This window comes from Pelodiscus sinensis, chromosome 1 (assembly GCF_049634645.1).
Source record: "Pelodiscus sinensis isolate JC-2024 chromosome 1, ASM4963464v1, whole genome shotgun sequence".
In the NCBI taxonomy this organism is placed as follows: domain Eukaryota; kingdom Metazoa; phylum Chordata; order Testudines; family Trionychidae; genus Pelodiscus; species Pelodiscus sinensis.
Window position 1 is genome coordinate 97,076,850 of NC_134711.1, and position 24,774 is coordinate 97,101,623.

The following is a 24,774-nucleotide window of genomic DNA, read 5'->3' on the forward strand; positions in this document are numbered from 1 at the left end:
AGGCCCCAGAGTGCAAGGGACTCTGGTTCAAGTTACGTGGTTCGATTACCAAAGGACTTTCTGTGGTAGTGTTGTTCCTTAAGAACCATTTCTTGAGCGCTCTCTGAAGTGGGGGGAGCTGGTCTATATTAAATCATAAATGATGTCTTGTTTCAGTCACTCATGAGATGGATTGTATGCTTAGATCCCTTGGAAGTCAAGAAAAACAACCATACTATTTTTGGCTCAGAACTGACCATTGCAGTCATATACCTAAGTACTTAAGGTCCTTAAGCACTCGCTATTATGTTGCATTTTTTGGAGCAATTGTCTGCATAACTGGTTTCTTGGTCAGTTTGATTTAGCAGAGAACCTCACTCTGTTATCTTCCCTTCTTCTGCGGGATTGGCAATCCTCAGGCCTGCCACTTGCCTCAACAGCCAACTGCATTCCAAGGTCCAGCCCCTCGCCTCAGGGGCAAACTGCAGTCTGGATCAGCCACTCTCCTCATTGGCAAGTGGGCTGCTAAGGGGGATGTGGAACATAGGTCTACCTTCTATTCTGGGTCCTGACCCAGGGACCCAATAAGCAACAGCCACCTACTGTCCCAACAATCTCTGCTGCCTGTTTCCCTGGGCCACTTCCCTATAGCCCTAGCACCTTCTCTGCCTCTGTATCAGGGCTTTCATTTTGGCAGCCAGTCAGGCTGGAGTTCCTTCTTGTTCCCCTGACCCTACCTAGCCCTGCTCTCTCTCTGAGATGTTCCTCTCTGCAATCAGTCCTTCTCCCTCTACTCTGCTGAACAGCCCTTCTTTATTGGCCCTCCCTGGCCCTGATTGGCTGCTCCACAAGCCTCCTCCTTATTGGCTGTCTCAATAAGCCCTCTTCCCATTTGTCAAGGTTCTGTGCAGCCTTTCTGAGGGCTGCTTTAATTCCCCGTTACCTGTGTAGGGCGGCCACCCCGCCCTGCCACATAGACACTACCGCAGTACCAGTAAATCAGAACAAGTATGGATAGCCTGTTATGTTAGGAAATAACATTGTTTTAAACCAAGTAGGGAACCTGATAGTGATGAAATCTGTCAGATTTGGTTTCACCAAAGTGTTACAGTCAAACTGACCGCTGAACTTCCCTGCCTCTGGAAGAGTCACCTGCCCAAACTGAAAAGGGTTCTAATATTGATTATCTGTATCCTGGAGCTGAAAAATGGGGTAGAATCCCATGAGTTGATCCTCTCTCCTCCCCAGGACTCCCCATGTCAGCACAGTCTGCTAGGTTGAAAAAACTTTACAATCTTTATCGCATTGCACACAGTGTAATATACATAAAACAATATTCATTTTAACTTGTGTGATAATGAAGCGTGGGATCCTGCAACAAATATTAGCCACTCCCTATTCTGACTCACTTCCTAGCTGCCAGCAATACAATTTACTTTAAAATGACCTTATTAGTACTTTAGGTTTCAGAGCTTGGTCCAAATAATAGAGCTCCCTCCTCCTCACTGCAGCTCCTCCAGTTCTCATGGATTTGAAACGTTTGTGTGGAATGCTGGGAACTGGGGGTGTGTCTAGACTACAGGTTTTTTTTTTGAAAAAAACTGGCTTTTTTTCTAAAAAACTTCCCCTGCGACTAGACTGCTGCTGCGTTCTTTCAAAAGTAAATCGAAAGAACGCGTCAGTTTTTTTGACTGCAGAAAACCTTGTTTTACAAGGAAGAACGCCTTTTTTCGAAAGTGCTCTTGCGAAAAAAGGCGCTATGTAATGCAAATTGTACTTTTTCGAAAGAGAGCATCCAGACTGCCTGGGTACTCTCTTCCAAAAAAGCAGCTTGCTTTTTTGAAAGTACCGATTGTAGTCTAGACGCTCTTTTTCAAAAGAGGCTTGCAGTCTAGATGTGGCCTGAAAAGCTGAGTATATCATCTGACCTCACCCACCTTATGAGGATCTATCTTTGGTTGGACCAACTTCCATTGGTAAGACAGACTTTTGAGCTACGCAGAGCTCTTCTTCAGCTTTGTCTTGTTGGTGAGAGACAAATCTCAAGCTAAAGTTGGTCCAGTAAACAACAAAGCCTCACACACAGTGTTTCTAATATTCTGCAACCAACATATAGATCTTCCCAATCAGCTATCTCTTCTGCTGTTCCCCTGAGCTCATGAATTCCACCAATGCCTTTGTACCAGTAAAAAGGAGGCCACCCTCTTTGGCAGTCACACTCCAGCTGTGCCTGTGTAATAAATAGCTAGAAAGACAGCAGGGCTAAGGGAGCACCAAAACTCCTATTGATATAGTAAACTTAAAATGAAACAAAGTGACAGCAGGAAAGAAAAATAAGTGGAGTAGCAACAAGGAGTTGCTGACTGCATCTTCTTTTGGGCTTTACAGTGGAAACAAACTAGAATAATTTCTGGTAACCCCCCCCCCCCCCATGGCCCCAGGAGGGTGTTACATATATGCAGAATAGGGGATTTGCTCACTTTATCACAGCAGATACATGTCATTTTTGAAAATGTTACCCCTAGCATGTAAATTCTTCGGTCATTCATCTGCTTTAATGTACCAAATATATTTTCAGTCTGCACTGAAATACAAAGCCAGATCCCGATGAGAAGTAAATCAGCATAGTTCCGTTGAAGTCAGTGGAGCCTTGCTATTTTACACCTGCTGAAGCCCTTGCTCACGTTCTTTAAATAAATGCACACATGATTAAATTTACAGTCCAAACTTATAACCAACCAATAAATTGCATCTAGGTTATTGTAGTAAATAGTAAACATGAAACTACTGTAGCTAAAGGGAATAAAAGCTTGTTTCCAGCACCTCCCAATTTTGAAGGTTTTTTGACTTAATGCTTTAGTTCCATTTAAGTGCCAAGAACATGAAGTAATCTTGGCTTCTATTAATCTTGTTTGGGGGGGGGGGGGGGGAAGGAGGCACAACAGCTTTTATGGGAAAAGCTGATAAGTATCAGTCTGTGAGTATGGGAGTGGATTATAATATAAATACCCCTTTTCCTGAATGGCCAAAATGAAAACATGAATGCCCAAGTCTAGGAGTTCCTTGGTATGAAAAGTGGTATGTGTATCCCTGCATGTGTCAGTGTACATATACGCACATTTTATACATTCCATGGCCTTAAGGGAATGTATTTTCTTAATGAAGCATACTGTGCGGTGTCTGCCCCTGTCTTAACTGCATCCTGAACTAAACTGAAGCTCAGGGACTAGCAGGAAAGTTTTAACATTGAATTGGTTCCACTCTTCTTCTGATTGACAGGGCACACTTCATCAGACTTAAAACCAACTTCCTGCAAGTCAGTCAGGGTGACTTGATAAAAAAGTGGAATTTAGGGCAATTAAGTGCAATTTGAGCCAGCAGAACATGTCTGCAAATTGTAGAAGTACACCCCATTCAGTGGCGTTCCAACCAGACACTGAAGATTTTTACAAAACACTTACTTAAGGCTTGAAGTGGCTACAGCATATTTCTAATGTAGTAGATGCTATATTGAGTAAATTCAAGTTATAATTATACTGGAATGGGATAAAGTACTATTAATGAACAGAAATCCTTCTGTTCATTTGCAGCTCCTTAGGAGCTGCAAATATCTGCATGGTGCAGAGACACATACCCCTGCAAAATATTAGAGGTGGGAACTTGAAATGGGATAGATATGATTTTAAAGGTGACTAAGGATTTAAGCAAAAAATTGAGATAGCCCCTAATTTTTTTCTCTTTATGACACACAAAGAAAATCTGGAAGCTGCTTATTTTTGGTTTTTAGTCTGGCATTCCCTAGTTTTGACACACAGTATTTTTGGGGGGCATGTACAAGGTATCTCAAAGATAGGCAAAAGGGTAAGGGATGTCAAAAATGTTTAATAAGGACATCCTTTTCTCCAAGTTCTGATTAGACATTGGATCTAGCCAGAGGAAACAATGACAAAAAGTCTTAAACACTGAAAAAATAAAAACCCTGGTCCCCTTCTCTGCTTTTGCTTTTTAGTCTTTTGTGATATCATCAGTTCTTCATGGTAGGAAAGGCATGCATTTATGTAGTTTTAACAAAAACATTCAACAGAAAACTCCTTCCTTTTTCATATTTTTGTTTATGGTCTGAAAAATACGTTGGGAGCTTCCTTTATAAAACATCATAAAGAAGCAAAAACGGGGGCAAACCAATGTATTGTTCTGATAACTTTTAAGCCATCTATTGTCATGGTAGGAACTATGATATAAGTTGTCAACACTAACCTCATGTCTTCTCATCATTCTTTTTACCCTCTTTGTGTTACTGGCTAGCCATTGTTCTGTGTGTTGATCAGCTCCCACTCCAGGTACACACTAAACTCTCTCCTGCTGGCAGAACAGGCATGAGGCATTTAAACAGGGCCATAACATAGCTGAGGGGGCGCAGAAAAATAATATAGAAAACTAATTATGTTAAGACAGCTACTTATTTTAAGACCGCGCCACTTCCCTCCCCCGCCCATTAGCATCGGCCAGCCCGCAGTTTACATGTCAGGCTGCACGTTGCTGCTCTGCGATCCAGTGGTCACCAGCCCTGGCAGTCACCCAGCGTGTCAGCTGCTTCTGAGCAGCGTGGGAGACCAGGCACCAGCTCAGCCATGCCAAGCGCCACCTTAAGGTGTCCTAGCGCAGTTCCCAGATGCGGGGCTGGGGGAGAAGGGGATCAGATTGCCCTGCACAGGGGCAGAGGTGCAGGGGGTGACGTGGGGGTGTCAGGCTGGGAGCCTCTTGACAAACAAGAGCTAGCGAATAATATTAATTTCAACGCAATTATTGATGAGTTTGCCTCATTAAAAGTGTGCAAGGTACAATTATAAACAAATACCTAATAGTACCTGACATGGTGATATTTTATAATTATATTTATATATGTATTAATGTATTGCTTATGCAGATCTCATAACTATAATAAATAAATGTTGTGTTATTATTATTATTACTGTTATTTGTGTATTTTCCCTTTTTTTTTTTTACAAAATAACTACTATGAATATATAAACATGAGGGGGCACAATTTTATATTCTTGCCTCAGGCACAAAATTAGCTAGTTACGGCACTGCATTTAAACACAGCAAAGACCCAGTGATGTAATTCTTAGCAACATAATCCTAGATGGTAATCTCCTCTCTTCTGCACCCCAAATCTCATAGGGTATGTCTACACTACCCCGCTAGTTCGAACTAGCGGGGTAATGTATGCATACCGAACTTGCTAATGAAGCCCGGGATTTGAATTTCCCGGGCTTCATTAGCATAAAGCCGGCGCCGCCATTTTTAAAAGCCGGCTAGTGCGAACCCCGTGCCGCGCGGCTACACGCGGCACGGGCTAGATAGTTCGAACTACATAGCCATTCGTGGAACGAGGAGTACAGATAGTTCGGAATGGCTACGTAGTTCGAACTATCTAGCCCGTGCCGCGTGTAGCCGCGCGGCACGGGGTTCGCACTAGCCGGTTTTTAAAAATGGCGGCGCCGGCTTTATGCTAATGAAGCCCGGGAAATTCAAATCCCGGGCTTCATTAGCAAGTTCGGTATGCATACATTACCCCGCTAGTTCGAACTAGCGGGGTAGTGTAGACATACCCATATGGATCAGCAAGCTACTGTCCCCACAAAGTCTGAGAGGAAGCCACACCCCTGACTCGTATGATAATCCCATTGAAACCATAATAGTAAATGAGTAGGATTTGTCCTATGAAGGGAGAACTTGACTGTGCTAGAAGCTATAGAAGCTATAGTGTGGCTCAGGGCAGTTCTGGAGTAACTGCAAAGAAAGCAACTATGCATACCACCATTTGTAAGTTTTGTGATCCACCATGTTTACGTCAATCATGTACATTCATTAAAAAAAGGAGATCTCTATGATGCAGACATTTGAGTAAAAAACAAGATAAAATTATTAATTTTGTTGCCTTGTGCTGGAGAAAAACAATGAAAATCCAAGGGATGTAAGAGTTTGTAAGCCACATTGTCACAATCTTCAACTTTTGTTTGATAAGAACAAGAGCAGAGACTAGAAGAGATAAATGAATGTCCCAACAATCTCAAGGGGAGTTTTGTCTGTGCTGGGAAATTTAGGAATGCAGCAGTTCAGATCCTTGCTCCCAAATAGGAATGGACTTCCATTGTGGTTGACTATTCAAATCCATAGTGGCATAATAGATCAATGCCTATTGAACATTTAGCTCCAGATGACTTCAGATGCCACTTCCCTCTGCCCTGAGTCCCTAGGACACCACTGCCACATGGCTCCTATTGAGTTCTAAGGGCCTGACTCTTGGTTTGCTTGCACTTTGTGTAGGCATTTATACTAGTGCAACCACATCAGAAGAGGAACACTTTACCTTGCACTGGTGTAAATGACTACACATGGTGCAGGGCAATCAGAAGACAGTAAGGTTCAATTTCTTCCAGTTACCCTTGCAAAGATAGGTGAGGTATCCAAGTTTAAATGACTTACGAATGGCTGCACAGGGACCCAGTGTCTGAGCTGTAATAGAAACCAAGAGTTTTGATGCCTCATCCTGAAGATTTAACCAGTAGATCTTACTCCATCCCTATCTTTTCATAAGGTAAATGTCAGTACTATAGACCCCTTTTTGTCTTTACAGATTGCAGACTTTGGGCTCTCCAACCTCTATCACAAAGACAAGTTTCTGCAGACCTTTTGTGGGAGCCCACTGTATGCTTCCCCAGAAATTGTTAATGGAAGACCCTATCGAGGCCCAGAGGTAAGGGGGAAGTAAAATGAAAATTAATTTTACATTGATAGCAGTTATACGACTTGTATTTGGTAATAACAAGCATGAATATTCTGTCCTGATGATATCCTACACGTAGAAAAACTGGGCCTCTCGTAGATTGAAAGTATTCAAGCTGCTTTCTGTTATTTTCATTTGGTTTGCTTACACATTGTCAGCTACTAAATACCTGCATGCCGGTAACCAAGCACAGCTGGATGTTCTGTTGCTCTTGTAGTGCTAATGGTCTAGAAGACTGCAGGAATCAGCTTTTCTAGCCCTTATGCTCCTTGTCTATGTATTTTTAGGTCGACAGCTGGGCCCTTGGTGTATTGCTTTACACTCTGGTTTATGGAACGATGCCCTTTGATGGCTTTGATCACAAAAATCTAATCCGGCAGATCAGCAGCGGAGAATATCGTGAGCCAACACAGCCCTCAGGTATTAAAAAAAAGAATCGGTGTAATGCATTAAGATGACTGAAGTTGAGAATGGCTGGCTTCTCTGGCGTCCTCCTGCATTTTCTGGTGTGTCACTTAAGGATGAAAAGTAAAAGGATCTTCCATCCCCTCTCAAAGCATCATCTGCCATCAGTTCCCATCTGGGTAGAGCCCTTACCAAAAGCCCTTTTGAAATGAAAGTTTTACAGCAGATAGATTTTATTGCCTTATGGAAGTTTTAACAGGGTCTTTTAACTAGATCCATGACAGCGGAAAGTCTGTTAGCTATTGCAAGTGGAATTGTTCAGACAAGTTGTAAACCGACCCAAGGTCCTAATACGGATCAGTGTTCTAGTCTAACTGCATTGTGGGATATATATCAAAAGCAGGGAGAAGATGAATAGTCACGGAGAAGCAACTGCTTGGCCCGAAAACTCATTCAGAAATCTGAATTTAATACTAATATATTCAAAATTATCGTTGCACCAAGGGATGCCACCCTGATAGAAAGACACCAAAGAATTCTGGTCATAATGGTCCCTTCTGGCAATGAAATTGTGAATCTATCAATAAGTTTTAGTATGCATTTAATGTTCATAATTTGTTTGCCACCATTTTTTATATTCTCCTTTCTGGTTATTCCTACCTAATTTGCTTGTGTAAATTAACCTATAGAAGACTATATTACAATTGCATTTAACTTTTTCTCCCCCTCCTTTCCCTCTTTGCTTTAAAAAAAAGATACAAAATCAATAATGTATATAATTTGAAATTCCAGCGTGCCCTTTTTTCCTCTAAGGCTTAACCTGATTCGATGTAAAGTTCAGTGTCTACACTAAATTCCTTTATTAATATGTAAAATCACTCAGCTGTTGACAAGCCAATAGTACGTTTGTTTCGATGTATCATGTGTCTATAGCTATGCAATATCACTTAATTTCATTTTCTGAAGTTGAATTGATGGCTAACTCTTCCCACATGACACCATCACTTCACCTGTTTTGAGAAGCATCATTTCTGTTCATCTGTCTTGCCCATATTTCCATTTTAAAATGTCAAAAAGCCCAAAGAATTCTATATTCTGACTATTTTCAATGTCATGCTTTAACCATAGATGCTCGTGGTCTGATCAGGTGGATGCTGATGGTGAACCCTGAGCGCCGAGCAACCATCGAAGACATAGCCAATCACTGGTGGGTTAATTGGGGCTACAAGAGCAGTGTTTGTGACTGTGATGCCTTGAGAGATTCGGAGTCCCCACTGCTGGCTAGGTTTATTGACTGGCACCACCGTTCAACAGGCCTCCAACCAGAAACTGATACCAAAATGAAGTGCCTTTCCAAACCCAAAGGTTCCGAAGTTACGCTGGAGCGACAGAGGTCCCTGAAAAAATCAAAGAAGGACAATGCTGTTGTGCAATCAATCCAGGAAGGAGGAGCTGAGAACACCTCCAAACCAAGCTCTAAGAGGCCCAAAGGCATCTTGAAGAAAAGGAGCAACAGTGAGCATCGGTCTCACAGTGCAGGGTTCATCGAAGGAGTGGCTAACCCAGTGTTACCCTCCACTTTTAAGATAGAGCAAGAACTGTGTAGGACTGGTGTAGTCATTAAGAGTGCCATAGAGGGAGAGATAGCAAGCAAATATGGCACTAAAACGTCTTCCCTCATGCCAAAAAAAGGAATCTTAAAGAAGACTCAGCAGAGAGAGTCTGGCTATTACTCTTCTCCAGAACGAAGTGAATCTTCTGAATTGTTGGACAATAAGGATGAGACAGGAAACAGTGACACTTCCCCAGACATCACTGAAACTCCAAGAATTGGGTCTCATAGCCATTCCTACAGACGCAAGGGAATCTTAAAACACAACAGCAAGTATTCCACCAGTACCATTGACTCTGCTTTGGTCAGTCCCGAAACATCAATGGTAGAAGCAATGGAAGAAGGGATCCTGCCTGGGGATGGATTATCTCGAAGTTACAGTCGCCCTTCTAGTGTGATTAGTGATGACAGTATTATTTCCAATGACTCCTTTGACTTGCTAGATTTACAAGAGAGCAGGCCAAACAGGCAAAGGATCCGGAGCTGTGTCTCTGCTGAAAACTTCCTTCAGATCCGAGATTTCGAAGGACTCCAGAACCGCCCCCGCCCACAGCATCTGAAACGTTACCGAAATCGGCTGGGGGACAGCAGTTTTTCCCTTCTAACGGACATGGACGATGTGACTCAGGTCTATAAGAAGGCGCTGGAGATCTGCAACAAACTCAACTAGCACAGTGGAGATGGTGGGAAGGGAAGGGAGTTGTCGTGTACCTTTATGATGGAGTTAGCCTGGTTACCAATTTGCTGACAGTGATAGGGTCATCCAAATGGACTTGAATGTGCAAGCCTGAAAACCTTGAGATACATAAAACCTCCAAGTCTTCTCTTGAACATTATGCAAACTCTCTTTTAGTTTGCTTTACTGAAGTATGACCTAGTTTCCCAAGAAAATAATTCATATGTGATACAAACATACAGGGCCTGGATCAGTGGGCTCGTGCTCCGTGATGGAGATTTATAAGTACTGTGGTCATACAAACAAGCAAACAAACAAAATCAGGATCTGGCAGCCAAAAGCATAACATAAATTCAGATTGGAAATAAGGCATGTATTTTTAACAGCGAGGGTAGTTAACTAGTTTACTGAAGTGCTGTATTTTTCATCACTGAAATCTTTGCCGATATTGGATGTCTTTCTAAAACAGGGGTGGGGAATGCTTTTTGGGTCAGGGTTGCTGACCCACCAAAAAATCAGTCGGGGGCTGTATGCAAGTGAGAAGCAAAAACAAAAACCCACTCCCATATTCCCCTCACACATATGCCCCTGGGGGCCCAGATTAGTAGATTATGTGTGCTCTGGCCCCCCAGTGGAGTGATTGGAGTGCCAGCATGGGGGCCTCAGTGTGGGGGTGGGCACTGAGCCTCAGGGACCAGATCCAGGCAAGCTGTGGTTTCCCACCCCTGTTCTAAAAGATATACTCCAGTTCAGTCCAAAGTTCTTTGACTTGATGCAAGAATTACAGGGTGAAATATCTAAGGCCTGTGTTATGCAGGAGGCCAGAGCAGATGTTTACTATGGTCCCTTCTGGTTCTAGAAATCTCAGAATTTGCTATAGAAAGGGTAGTTTTAAATAGTCACCTCAGTGTGGTGTTCCTGGAAAATATCAGGCATGTGGCTACAGGTTCAGATTTTCCACCTACCATGTCATTCTCCTCACTAGTGAAGAGCATAGTACTTATGGTCAGATATGAACCGATCAGTGAAAAAATGCAACATTTGAAACCATCGTGTGAGCTGGAAAAAGTTGTATATTGCAAGTAGCTAATTGAGTCCCTACCCCCCTGCTCAAACACATTTAGTAGGGTTATGACATTTTCCAGATTGCCAGCCAAACAAATACCAAGGAAGAGCAGTGTTTTTCATAATTTCTCAAGGTTTAATTGAGCACAAAATCCAGATTTCAGTCATTTACACTGTCAGCAAATGGTGGTGTTTTGCTTATTAGTATGTATCTGAGAGTGGATAATAATTTGCCTTTAGAATGTTAGCTTAAGAAAAGGATTGTAGCATGTAGTAATGGACAGAGGACTGAAACTCGGTGAGAATGTGCCTTTTTCCAAATAAGGTTTCGAAGTAGGTAGTAGTGGAACAGAAGGAATTTGACCATGAGTACTGGAATGAGAACAGTCGACTTGATAAGAGATTTGGTGTAAAAATACAGATAAATACCTGTATTTGTAGTTGGTTCTACATGAGCAATGGTATCAGTCTGAAAAGGAGAAAAATGTATATGTTTCCTTGGATATATCTAAGTATCTAAACTTAAGGCTTCAACTCCCATAAAGGTACCACTTGGGTCTACTGGATTACCTGAATGTAAGCCTCGGTTAGCAAGGCACTATGTGTTCGACAGGCCTGGGCAAACTGGAGTCATATGGCCAATTTTTGATCTTATTTACATGAACATATGCTCTTAGGCTTTACTGGGGCTACACTGGTGTGACTGCAGACAGAATTTAGCCTGTGAGGTCTAATTGGCAGCAGCTTTAATGGTCTAAACACACACAGAACTGGAGATTAATGTGCCATATTCTGGTCCCATCTTTATCCCAAACTTCAACTGGGAGTAGTATTTGGCCCACTCTCTCTGAGCATGCTCTAAAATCCTACAAGCCATGGAGAAATACTACAAATTTCAGTGTGGGGTTAGCTGAGAATCCAGAATAACAATGTGATTGGATTTAAGAGAGAACAAAGAGCTGCTGTATTGTTCATTGCCTTCCAGCTCGAAAACTCCTTATTTTCTGTGTCAGAGTACGGGTTGAACCTCCTTGGTCCGGCATCCTTGGGACCTGACCGGTCCCAAACGAGGGGATTTGCTGGACATGGGGCCTCCCCCTCCCTTCCTTACTGCCAGTTGCTTCTGGCCTGCACCTGGTCCCACTGCCCCTAGGCTTGGGCTCCAGCCCTGGACCCACTTCTGCTGGACTTCAGCACCAGGCCCCCTGCTGCCAGCCCGGCCAGGAGTCCCTGCTGCTCAGCTGGGGCCAGAGCTCCTTGGTGTCCAGAGCTCCCCACTGTGCCTCCATTCCTGCCATTGCTGGGGCCTGGATCGGGGCTGGAGCTTCCCTATGCATGTCTAGAGCTCCTCCGTGACCAGAGCCAAAGCTCTCCACTGCATGGCCAGAGATCCTCAGCAACTGGGGCCAGAGGTTCCCACTGCTGCTCTCCACTGTGCCACCAGACCCTCCCCCTCTCCTTGACCCTCCCTGCCATGCTGCTGACCTTGCACCAGACCTCCCTATCCCCGGGCTCTGTGGTCCAGCAACATCCATGGTTCTGCCAGACTAGGGATGTTGCCGGACCAGGGATGTTGCCAGACCAGAGAGTACCGGTTTAGGGAGGCTCCTCCTTAAGGTTAGGTGAATTAACTGGCATAAAGGTGGGTGAGTTTTATTTCCTTGATTCACCTTGTCTGTGTCAAGGAGAGAGTCCTTCCTCCATGAGACACTGGGCCAAAATTCAGCTCTGGTTTAAGAGGCATCCACGGGTGTTCTGTTCATACAAAGCAAGATATAAGTGCTCACTGTTCTCTTAAGAGGGGATATTTCAGTCCATTCTTTTATTTATGGACATCGTTCAGTATAACAGTGAGGCATCCTGTCCTCCCAAATGCATACATGTGTCATATTGTTTTTGTCCCTCTAAAGTCTATTTTGAAGGGTGCACTGTTAACAGGTCTGCCATATTCCATTTTAGGGAAACTTGAACTAGAGCCTACCTGGTTTCAGCACTTCGGATGAACATTGCAGCTTTGGGCAAAAGATGTTCTTGATGCCCTGGGCTGTGTCTTCACTGGGCCACTTATTCCGGAAAATCAGCCGCTTTTCCGGAATAAGCTGCGAGCTGTCTACACTGGCCCTTGAATTTCCGGAAAAGCAACCATGCTCTACTGTACAAAATCAGCCGCTATTCCAGAAAAACTATTCTGCTCCCGCTCGGGCATAAGTCCTTATTCCGGAACACTGTTCCGGAAAAGGGCCAGTGTAGACAGCCCAGTAGTCTTTTCCGGAAAAGCGCGTCTACATTGGCCACAGACGCTTTTCCGTAAAAAGGGCTTTTCCGGAAAAGCAGCCTGCCAATGTAGACGCTCCTTTTCCGGAAAAACTGAAAACGGAATACTATTCCGTTTTAAGCATTTCCAGAAATTCATGCCAGTGTAGACACAGTCCCTGGAGTATAAGATGCCAGACCCTGATCGGATGTAAATCAGCCTTGTTCCATTGACCTAATGGAACCTGGCTTCAGTAGTTCTACACTGATTGACACCAGCTTTGAATCTGGCTCTACGTGTGGAAAGCAGTGGTTCTCAAAAATGCTTTTTTCGTGGACCACTAGAAAGCTTCTGAGGGTCTCAGCAGACCATTTAATGATCTTTCCAAATGATGTGTGTACCATTAGCTAAATATTGTTAAGGGGATTTGGATAAAAAGCGCTATATAAAAACATTAATAATTAATGCTTTTATTCTACAAAAAAGTGTACAACTCATATTTTAATATCAATAGGGGTCTCTCCCCCACCACATGAGCCACTGAACTGAGGCTAGGAAGGAGGGCCATTTCTCCTTGACAGCCACATCCCTAACTGGATGTGGGGAAAGTTACCTCTTTCTCTGACTGCCGCAGCCTGCACATCCCAAATTCCTCATCTCCCCTTCACTTGTCTATTTTTCCCCCCACCTCACTCACCCACCCACATGCCCTCTAATCCCCCAAAGCCACCTCCTCACCTTACAGGTGAGAGGGTCCAAGGTCCAGGCCAATGTTCCTCCTATTTTTTTCAGCCATGTGCAGAATACATTTTCTTCTGTGCACTGAGGCATGTGCAGATGTGCACCATCAGTAGAAACACCTGCTGCTGCTTATGGGCAGCTAGTAGAGCTACGACTGCAAGGCACTAATTAGGTGGGCAGCCCTTCATTTTCTTGTGCGTGGCCGCTCAGCTTATACCTTAGAGGGAACTATATGCGGACCACCTCTGGTAGAAATGATTTATACAGGTTCAAAATGAGGCAGAGGAACCTCAGCTTGCTGTTGTAAGGAAATGAGAAGTGCCCCAAATACTCAGCTCTCCCCAGGCTTTTGCCCAGGCCTGACATCTTGTGTACAAATGTGAATGAATGATTGACTGCTTGGTGCCAAACTGGAAATGTCATGTAGGGATTTACTGGCATGTTATCATTCCTAGAAGAATAGAGAAAAAAAAACTTGACTGCACATTATTACTAGTGTTGTGATTTTTATTTAATTTTTTGTAATACAAAGTTGCCTTTTTTATTTGAATTTGTCTTTTTTTTTATTTATTGGTCTGAAAGCCATTTCAAAAAGGTATAATAATATATTTGGTGTAATTTAATTGATGCAACATTATTTTACAGCTGCAGCCAAAATGGTTTTGTTTTGTTTTCCACTCATTGGTTGACACTAGAAGGCACACAGGGAAAACGCTGGATAATCACCCAAAGTGTTTGTATTTTTAATCTGATACTGTTTTTTATTAAATAAAAATAAAATGAACTGAATGTAAGATTTTTTTTTCTCTTTAAATGTAGATCAACTGTGGCCAAATACTAATGAGCTTTTCATGCAAAAAATACAGCAGCATCTCCAGTAAACTGTGTCGAGTTATTTACTCAAAGCTTTTGGCTTATTTGTATGTTTGAAGAAAATATGGGTTGTCACCTAGACTTGTAAGCATGGAGAAAACGAGCTAACTGCAATCTGCTTTCTTGGAGAGTGAGATCCATGAGCCAGGTGTGCCGTAGGGAAGGGCAAGACAGGCAGTCTCGCAGCCAGGCCATGGCATGTATATTTAAGACTTCAGCGGTGATCCCGGCCCATCCTTGGTCAGGAAAGAAAAATGTATTATTATTTTAAATCTTCCTTCTGATGTAATCCAAGGCCCATTTTGACAAAACAGCCATATGTTGCTATCAGATGAGCTGTGGTTTCAGACATACGGCTTTCAGCAGGCTGAGTGGTTGGCTAGTGAAAGACAAAAAAGGAGTTTCTTTTTGATTGAAAATTGTCTACTTGAAAATTGGAGGCTTTTGATGCTCAGAGATGAACTCTTGGGGTATGTCTACACTACAAAGTTAGTTCGAACTAACTTTCATAGGCGCTACACTAGCGCTCCGTTAGTTCGAATTTAATTCGAACTAGCGGAGCGCTTAGTTCGAACTAGGTAATCCTCATTCCACGAGGATTAAGCCTAGTTCGAATTTACTAGTTCGAATTAAGGGCTGTGTAGACCCTTAATTCGAACTAGTGGGAGGCTAGCCCTCCCCAGGTTTCCCTGGTGGCCACTCTGGCCAACACCAGGGAAACTCTACTGCCCCCCTCCCGGCCCCGGAGCTCTTAAAGGGGCACGGGCTGGCTACAGTGCCCGTGCCAGGTGCAAGCCTGCCAGCACCCAGCCAGCAGACCCTGCACTTGGCATGGATCAAGCCACCCACCCGATGCCCCCCAGCCCTTCCCCTCTTCCCGGGACCAGGCTGGCGGCTCCCGGGAGCATGCCCGGGACTGCAAGAGGCGGGCACCCGCCTGGGCTAGTGCGGACATCGTGGACCTCGTCCACGATCTCCGCACTAGGCACAGGAACGTGGCTGGCTAGGTGCCGGAGAGCTGCCAGCCTGGCCACCCAGAAGCAGGAGTGCATGAAAATCAAGGTGGTCCACTGAGACCCCCGACCCTGAGTGCTGAGCTTACAATGGCCGTCCTGGGTCAGACCAAAGGTCCATCTAGCCCAGTACCCTGTCTGCCGACAGCGGCCAACCCTAGGGACTCTGGAGGGGATGGACCAAAGACAGTGACCAAGCCATTTGTCTCGTGCCATCCCTCTCCAGCCTTCCACAAACCTTGGTCAGGGACACCACTCCTACCCCCTGGCTAATACCACTCCATGGACCCAACCTCCATGACTTGATCTCACTTCCCTTTAAACTCTGTTCTATTTCTCGCCTTCACAGCCTCCTGCAGCAAGGAGTTCCACAGGTTGACTCTGTGCTTTGTGAAGAATAACTTTCTGTTACTAGTTTGAAGCCTGTTACCCATTCCTTTCCTTTGGTGTCCTCTAGTCCTTCTTTATGGGAACTAATGAAGAACTTTTCTGTATGCAACCTCTCCACCCAACTCATGCTTTTAGAGACCTCTATTCTGTCCCCCCTCCGTCTTCTCTTTTCTAAGCTGAGAAGTCCCAGTCTGTTTAGCCTCTCTTCATATGGGACCTGTTCCCAACCCCTGATCATTTTAGTTGCCCTCCCCTCTCCCAGCCTCTCTCTTCCCCTCTCCCACCTCCTTTTCCCAGTCTCCCCCAGTTTTGTTCAATAAAGACAGATTCCATTTTTGAACACAATTGTCCTTTATTTTGTACATCAAGAAAAGGGGCTAGGGAAGGGTAAGTGGAAGGAGGTGAGGGAGGAATGGGGTACACGCCCCCGATGGGGAGGACTGGGCTGGCTCTGCGGGCTTTTGGGGTGGAACCTCTCCTGCAGCCCCCCGATTGCCCCCTCTCCTCAGATGGCAGACTGCGGCAAGTGCAGCCAGTCTGATGGCCGAGTGCTGTGATGTGCCCAGTGTGGGTACTCCGGGCACTCCAAGCCAGGACTGCTTTGCAAGCAGGGCACCTCTATCCGGGGTGGGGGTCGGGACCCTTTGAGCACAGCCCTTGGCTAGCCTGAGACAGCATCTCCACGCTCTAAGTCCTCCTCTGATGCCCTGCCGGCACTGCTTCCGGCCATCCTTAAGCCCGGTTCAGGGTCCGCTTAATGTGGACATGCTAGTTCGAATTAGCAAAACGCTAATTCAAACTAGTTTTTTAGTCTAGATCCGTTAGTTCGAATTAGCTTAGTTCGAATTAACTAATTCAAACTAAGTTAGTTCGAATTAACGTTGTAGTTTAGACCTACCCTTGGTGTTTTGTCTTGGCAATATCCCATCGGTGTCAAGGACCTATCTCGGTAAAGGGAACGGTGATAATAACCTGCTAGTGACTGACCAAGGCTACATAAAACCTCTTGCTTGAGTTCATCAAGGTACATTTTTTTGTTTACAGGAGGTTTGAATGCCATGTGAATTCATTCTCTAATTAATTCTTCCCTGATCATCTTAGAACTAAGGAAGCATGGTTCTCAGTGCTGGACTTGCGTAACGCAACACTACCCAGCAGAGCAGTGCAATTGCAGCCACAAACCAATAAAGCACAAAGGCAAACATGCATATTAATACATTACAAAGGGAGTGATTAAGCCAGCTTTGTAATAATTGACATAGGAAAGTATTAAGTGAACAACAGTGCTTGCTAATGTCATCCCAGGCAGCATGGATCTCTCCAGCAGTCCCCATATCAGGTTTTTAAATACAAGAGCTATAGATGTTGCTTCCTTCGAACAAAGATCATCAATGGCTATGTATTGCCTCCAGTATGTCATGAGGGGCTGTCTTCTTCCATTTCAAATCAACACAGCAATTTGTCACAAATAACTAACTAGATGAACTTGGATTGGGCAAGAGCTTTTTCGGATTCCCTCCCTCTATTTCTGGCCAGCAATATCTAGTTTCCTTTTTGTAACATTTAATGGACCGCCCCTGAGTACATAAAATAGTTGATGTATCATCAGGGCAGATACAGACCTGCATATCTTCAGCATAAAGGGATATGTCTACACAGCAAAGTTATTTCAAAATAACTTTACTAATAACTTTGAAATAAATTCAAAATAGCAGAACGCTTATTTCGAATTTGGTAAACCTCATTCTATGAGGAATAATGCAAAATTTGAAATAGCTATTTTGAAATAAGTGCTGTGTAGACACTTATTTCGAAATAGGGGGCCTCCAGCCTTCCCAGGATGCCCTGGTGCCCACTCCAGCCTCAACCAAGAACACTCCTCTCCCTCCTCCCCTCCCCGGAGCCCTTAAAGGGGTAGACTCTGGCCACAGTGCCTGTGCCAGCAGTCACTGCCCCTGACCCAGTGGCCCCAAAACATGAGCCAGCAAGCCACTGGCAGCCAGCCCTCCACCACTCCCCAGGAGCAGTCTGCCAGCTCCCAGGAGCCTGCCAGGGCCCAGGTTTGGGGGAATGCCCCCAACATCCATGCTGTCCGTACTAGACAGAGGAATGTGGCCATCTGTGGCAGGATAGCTGCCAGCCTGGCCACCAAAGGCCACATGCGAACCCAGGAGCAGGTTTGCATGAAAATGAAGTTGGTCCGGCGAGACCCCCAATCCTGAGCCCTGAGCTTCCCCTCCCCCTTCTTCCCCTTGCTTCCCCCTTCCAGCTCCCTCTTCCCAGGTTTCCCTCTCCCCTCTCCCACCCTCTCTTCTCCCCTCCTTTTCCCAGTCTCACCAGAGTTTCAGTCCTTCCCCCCCCAGTTGTGTTAAAGCGAGTTTGTGATTATGAAAAAATATGTATTTTATTTGACATCAGGAAGGGGGGTTAGGGAGGGGTAAGTGGAAGGACATAAGGGAGGAAAGAGGCACAAGCCCCCAGTGGGGCAGACCAGGGAGGCTCTTAGTGCTCCTCAGGGTGGAAGCTCTCCCGCAGGGGCTCCTGGATACTGACAGCCCCCCAATGGACTTCCCAGATGGCAGCCTGCAGAAAGTGCAGCCAGGATTGCAACAACGCGTCCAAGAGAAGCACCAGAGTGCCCAGGGGCAGTTCCGGTTCCATGTTGCAGAGTGCTGTGGTGTCCCGAGTGAGGGCAACCAGAGCACACAGACAAAATGCTTTGCTGTTCCTCATTGAGGTAGACAAGCAAGCAGGGAAACCTGAGAACTGGCTGTCCGGGAGGGTCCCCTTAAGCCTCAGGCAGCAGTCCCACACAGTAAGTCCTGATCTGGTGCCCTGCTGGAACTGGTTCCAGCCAGCCTTAAATGCGATTCAGAGTCCACTCAGTGGACGCGCTATTTCGAAATAGCAAAATGCTATTTCAAAATGCATTTTGTGTATAGATGCGTTATTTCAAAATAAGCTATTTCGAAATAACTATTTTGAAATAAGATATTTCGAAATAACACTGTAGTGTGGACATACCCAAGGATATTAAAGTCATCCCTATTTGTGTAGGCAAATATATGGTCTGTGAGAGAGCATTTAAAGAAGCAATTTTATCTAATGCAGAATGGCTCCTTCAAAAACGCCATGGATCTCATTGCTAGTAGTTGGGTGCCGCTGGGTTTTGATTATATGATTCACAAGACTGAACCCCTGCTCATACCATAGAGAATCCAAGAGCAATACTAAGTCCTGAGCTCCTCTGAAATTCAGGTGCAAAGTCTCTCATCCAAAATTAAAGAACGTAACCAATAACAGAGGCTATTTGAAAAAAAAGGCATCAACTTCCCTTCTCTTTTTGCCTTCTTCCCATCTGTATTACACTATATAATTTACACAAGTAGTGACATTTCCTGGCAATTTAAACCAAAGGTGGCACTGAGTCTATGGTGGGAAGCTGTCGTATGCTGGACTGGATATTACAAATTATATTATTTTGGGCACTCACCATGGCTGTGGTATTTGAATCAGTAATTGGCATTTCTTTAGAGGAGATCATTAGCCTATGGCGGGATTCTGCTCGGACAAGTTTGGCTCCATTTCTGGTGCTCAGTATCAGGTAATTTTTCTTTATGGAGTGTTTTACTAAAGCACGGCAACTGTGGAAGAGAACTTGAGCTAATAGTGGCTTGTTCCCTTCAAATAATGAGGGCATGTGAAGGAGCAATTAAAAAGCCAGCAGGCTAGGCTAGACAGACCAGCAGAATATTCTGCAGAAGTTATGATGAGATTCTATAGTCCCCAGCAGAAATCCACTTTTTTCATACATAGGGACAATACTGCTGCATTTGGAAAATACAGAAAGCTGAGCAAGGAGCTAACGAGAATTGGCTAATAAGTGAAAGGAAGAGGAACTGGAGACAGTTTATGCTATTGCACTGCAATGATACAGTTTATTAACCTCCCATTCCAAATTTCAGCCTCAGAGATAATAGGATGAGGCATACCATAAATAACAACAAAAGGGGAACAAATTCAAAACAGATGCCAGGAAACGGTTGTTTGTTTGCAAGATGCCCTAACTGCAAGTAAAGGCCTGCTGGGAAAACTTGCAGGAACTGGCCATATGTCAGCATTGCACTGGGATTTACCAAAGAAATAAGCCTGGATAGGCTGTATTATTATTTTTTTTTTTTTACAGTTTCCTGAATTTTTAATGAAATGCACCAGACCTTGACTGGTAAATCAGAACTTGTCTTCAGCCAAACCTGCTGCCTCATTGGGAGGAGGTGATTTGCAAAGTTCCAGTATAACCCAGTGCTACGTGTCAGTTTGCAGGCTTACTCCCACCATATGGTAGCACGCAACTTCCACCTGCAGTTTTAGGAGCCATTTATGTCACCACAGTAAATTCAATGGGCAGTTACTAAGGCTGTGTCTAGACTACATGGCTCCATTGATGGAGCCATGTAGATGAGGGTTGTAGGCAAAGGCAAATGAAGCCACGATTTAAATGATTGCGGCTTCATTTACATTTACATGCCTGCCGCGCTGAGCCGACAAACAGCTGATCAGCTGTTTGTCCGCTCAGCGCGCTAGTCTGGACGCTCCCCTGCCGACATCAAAGCCCTTTGTCGGCAGCCCCGTTATTCCTCGTGGGATGAGGTTTACCGGGGCTGCAGACAAAGGGCTTTGATGTCGGCAGGGGAGTGTCCAGACTAGCGCACTCAGCGGACAAACAGCTGATCAGCTGTTTGTCAGCTCAGCGCGGCAGCCATGTAAATTTAAATGAAGCCGCGATCATTTAAATCGCGGCTTCATTTGCCTTTGCCAAAAAAACAAATCTACATGGCTCTGTCGACGGAGCCATGTAGTCTAGACATACCCTAAGATGAGAGCCCCAGCTCAGGTTAATTGACATCACTCCACTGACACCAATAAAGCTATGCTGATGCGCACAAGCAGAGGATTTGCCCGCTTGTGCAAATTATAATTATACTATAATAATATATTATTTATATGAATTATATTACAGAAAGAAGTCTTTTGGATTGAATGGGAATAGGGGCATTCCCTCAACACTGGTTAGCAAATTCCTAACTACATAGGCCCATATTTTCACAAGTGACCCTTGGTTTGGGTACCTTAGTTTCTGGGTGTCCAGGTTGAGACAACTTGCACCCGATTTTCAGAAAATGTTGAACACTTTCTGGGGTCCTCTTGAGTTCAGTCAGAGCTGCAGAGCTCAGCCTCTCTCAAAATCAAACCCCAGGTGTGGCAGCCAAGACAGACAAAAGTTGAGGTACCTTAACTTACAGAAATGTTGGTCTTAATTTCATAGATTTCGAAATGTAAGACTGAAGGGACCTCAACAAATAACTAGTTCAGCCCCCTGCACTGAGGCAGGACTAAGAATTATCTAGATCAGGGTGAGCAGTAAGTGGCCCATGGGCTGGATGTGGGTCACCAGGATGAGCCATTGCCACTGTATTTCCCTGTGCATCTGTAGGTACAGCCGCCTGTTGCTCCCATTGGCCGTGGATCAACATTTCTTACTTTTTGTCAGAATAAGATGTAGAGCAGCCTCTCTCTCTCCTACTCGCTTTTTCCACCATCTGTAATGAAAAGTAGTCTCTCATATATTTTAAGAGCATTTTGGATCTATGCCCTGCTGTATTATTTTCCCAACAGATGTCTGGATAGTTGAAGTCCTCTCCCTCCTCCACACACCAAGTCTTATGCTTTGGATGATTTTATTAGTTGTGTGTGGGAAAAAAACACCTCCACCTCTTCTTCCTGGTTAAGTAGACTGCAGTAGACACCTACCATGACATCAATCTTGTTTTTACCTCTGTTATCCTTATCCAGAGACTTTCAGCTGGTCTGCCTGCCACTTCTATCTCAGTTTCAGTGCAAGTGTATATATCTTTGAGGTACCAACAAGACCTCCTCCCTTTATGGCTGTGTGCTCTTCCTGAACAAGCTGTGTCCTACTATACCAATAGTCCAGGAATTTAAGTTATCCCACCAAGTTTCTGTGATGCCAGTTATGCCACAGTGACTGTACACTACTTTTGAGTTCTTCCCATGTGTTCCTTCTCATTCTTACATTCTTGTACAGATATCTGAGATCTTCCTTAGATTTCTCCCTTCTATTCCCCCTTCTTTCTCCCCGCTGCAGTTTCCCATTCCACCCTCTTACCCACATTCTGACTCTCCACAGAGGTTTTCATGTTTTGGACTTACCTGTGGGCATTTGTCTCCTGCCCTCATCAAACCTAGCTTAAATCCTGCTTCACTAAGTTAGCTGGTCTGTATCCAAAGATACTCTTCCCCCTCTTTGACAGGTGGACTTTATCAAACTGTCGAGTGATTCATAAATACCAGCCTTAGGGCAGACTGTTAAGAAGCGGGGCACAAACCCCAAACTGATCTGTATTTAGATTTCCCCAACCAAGTACAAACTCCTCAGGCACGATACAGGTTTAAGATGGAGTCACAGCCAGTCCCCTTGGGCATTCCTAGCTATTTTGCCACTCAGGCAAGCTGTACTATGTGATAGATGGTCACTTGACTCCACATATCACAAAATATTCAAGCTACTTTCAGTTCCAGTGGTCCCATCACTTACTTCAGGTCAATTTGCACCTCAGATCTTACCCCAAAGACAACACTCGTAGTCAATCCTGTAATAAACTAACAAAGTTTATTCACTAGGAAAGAGCAATAAGAGTTATTTACGCAGTCAAAACATATAAATATACACACAAAATGAGTTGAAATCTTAAGTTTGAGATGATGACAGAACAGCCAAACTATGTCAGCTCTAGTATGTCTATTAAATCTTGGGGCTATCTTGCTTATGTTCAGGAATCTTTGCTCCTGGGAGTCCAAACAGCATAAAAAAAACCCTATTTCCTTCTGGCCAAGGTTTTTATTCTTCCCCTCCCTAAAGTCCTAGTGGATGGGATGAGCTAGCTCTTTACACAAAACCTCACCACCCACTGGGTGGGTGGGGAGCAATCAACAAAGTCTGTTCCAAAAAGGCCTGTTTGGATTCAGTAGTCCTTCCGGAGGGACAGGAGATAAAGGAGCTGTAGCAATCCAGCATTTTGCATAAGGTCATTTCTACCCCGTTTGGTGAATTACAGAATTTCATAGCAAACATTTCACCACACTTATGGATTACCTTAGTCATGGGATCCCAGAAACAAGTCAGGTTCATGCAGCATCCTACAGGCACTCCATGAAATCTACAAACTAAACTAATATCTGTTTAGACAATACTAACCCGCAGGTGAGCCATACTGGTTTCCGGATATGCATTTGTCAGTGTTCAGGGAGGCCCGGGGCCTCGGCAAGAGCTGACACCAGGTCTGCCAGCCTCCCAGACCTCATCTCTACTCGGCAATCCTTCTCCATGGAACACTTCACATTATTTATTCAGCAGAGTAGAGGTGCACTACAGGAGGTTAAATAAGTTCCCTGCACCAATATTTTGGATCTTAACATAATTTTCAGTTGCATATGAAAAATCATGATAAATAACTTTCACGTGGCAGGACGGGTGGCTGAGGCTACGGGTAATGGGACACCGAACCTTTCGCCCCCGCAGTTCCTGTTCAAATGCTGGCCAGATTGCTAGTGATCCAGCATCATCCTTCTACAACTGTTCAGTGTTCTGTGAGAATGGACTGGTGGCCTCTGTTAAGTCCAGAAGCTTCAGGATCTCTACCAAGCATTTATAAATCTCAACTACCCACCCAGAGAAATAAAAAAGCAAATTGAAAGAGCCAGACGAATACCTAGAAACCATCTACTTCAAGACAGACCCAAGAAAACCAACAATAGAACACCACTTGTCATCACCTACAACCCCCAACTTAAACCTGTCCAACACATTATCAATAAACTACAGCCTATATTGGAACAGGATACCATACTCAAAGAGGCTCTGGGAGACAGACCCATAGTCTCCTATAGACAACCACCTAACCTCAAGATGATTCTTACCAACAACCACAGGACATACCACACTAATACCAACCCTGGTACCTTCCCTTGCAACAAACCCCGTTGCCAGCTTTGTCCACATATTCATTCTGCTGATACCATTATTGGACCTAACCAAGTGAGTTATAAGATCAAGAACACATATTCCTGCGCATCCAGAAATATAATCTATGCTATCATGTGCCAAAAGTGTCCGTCTGCTATGTACATTGGACAAACATCTCAGACACTTCGCCAAAGGATTAATGCCCACAAAACAGATATCAGACAAGATCACAAAGAGAAAACAGTTTCTTGCCACTTTAACCAGAAAGGACACTCTCTAAATGACTTAGCCACCTGCATTCTGCTACAAAGACCTTTTACATCTGCACTTGAAAGGGAATCCTCTGAACTGTCATTTATGTTAAAATTCGACACTTGCCAACAAGGACTTAACAAGACTTTGAACTTTCTCACCCATTACCAAGACAGTTTCCCCAATTATCACCTGTAATACCATTAACTCACAAACATCCCACTCTCCCTACCTTTAATATCAGCAATTCACAGACACTTACCTTCCTTCCTCCCTCTTCCCACCCCCCCGCATCCCCCTTCTGTTCTGCAATGTGATTTGTCCTTTTCATATTTGTTCATTTTTTTAATTGTATCCTTTGGTATATATGGTTGTGACTACTTTCTTCCACTATTTGATCTGAGGAAGTGGGTCTGGCCCACGAAAGCTCATCATCTAATAAACCATCTTGTTAGTCTTTAAAGTGCTACATTGTCCTGCATTTTGCTTCAACTACCCCAGACTAACACGGCTACATTTCTATCACCATTCTGAAGTGTGAGAGTTTCACCTGGGCCCTACCCATAGACACGTTTGGCTATGGCAGCAGCAGTGCAATAGCTTACGCCATGTGGGACACTGCTTAGAAGCAGGTCAGGTTTTCCAAACCCCTCCTCAGGCACACAGAGAGAGGGCTT

The 24,774-nt window shown here is 44.4% G+C and overlaps 1 protein-coding gene across 2 annotated transcripts in view; it reads left to right on the forward strand.

The window, feature by feature from the left end:
* The window catches only part of NUAK1 (NUAK family kinase 1), a 69,184-nt gene extending 54,865 nt beyond the window's left edge, over nt 1-14,319 (forward strand). For both annotated transcript variants that reach the window (XM_025178936.2, XM_075938501.1), the window contains exons 5-7: nt 6,623-6,742; nt 7,060-7,192; nt 8,306-14,319. In XM_025178936.2, the coding sequence (XP_025034721.2) occupies nt 6,623-6,742; nt 7,060-7,192; nt 8,306-9,459 (1,407 nt within the window). In that variant the 3' untranslated portion in view covers nt 9,460-14,319. The remainder of the gene's footprint in view (nt 1-6,622; nt 6,743-7,059; nt 7,193-8,305) is intronic.
* The last annotated feature ends 10,455 nt before the right edge of the window (nt 14,320-24,774 follow it).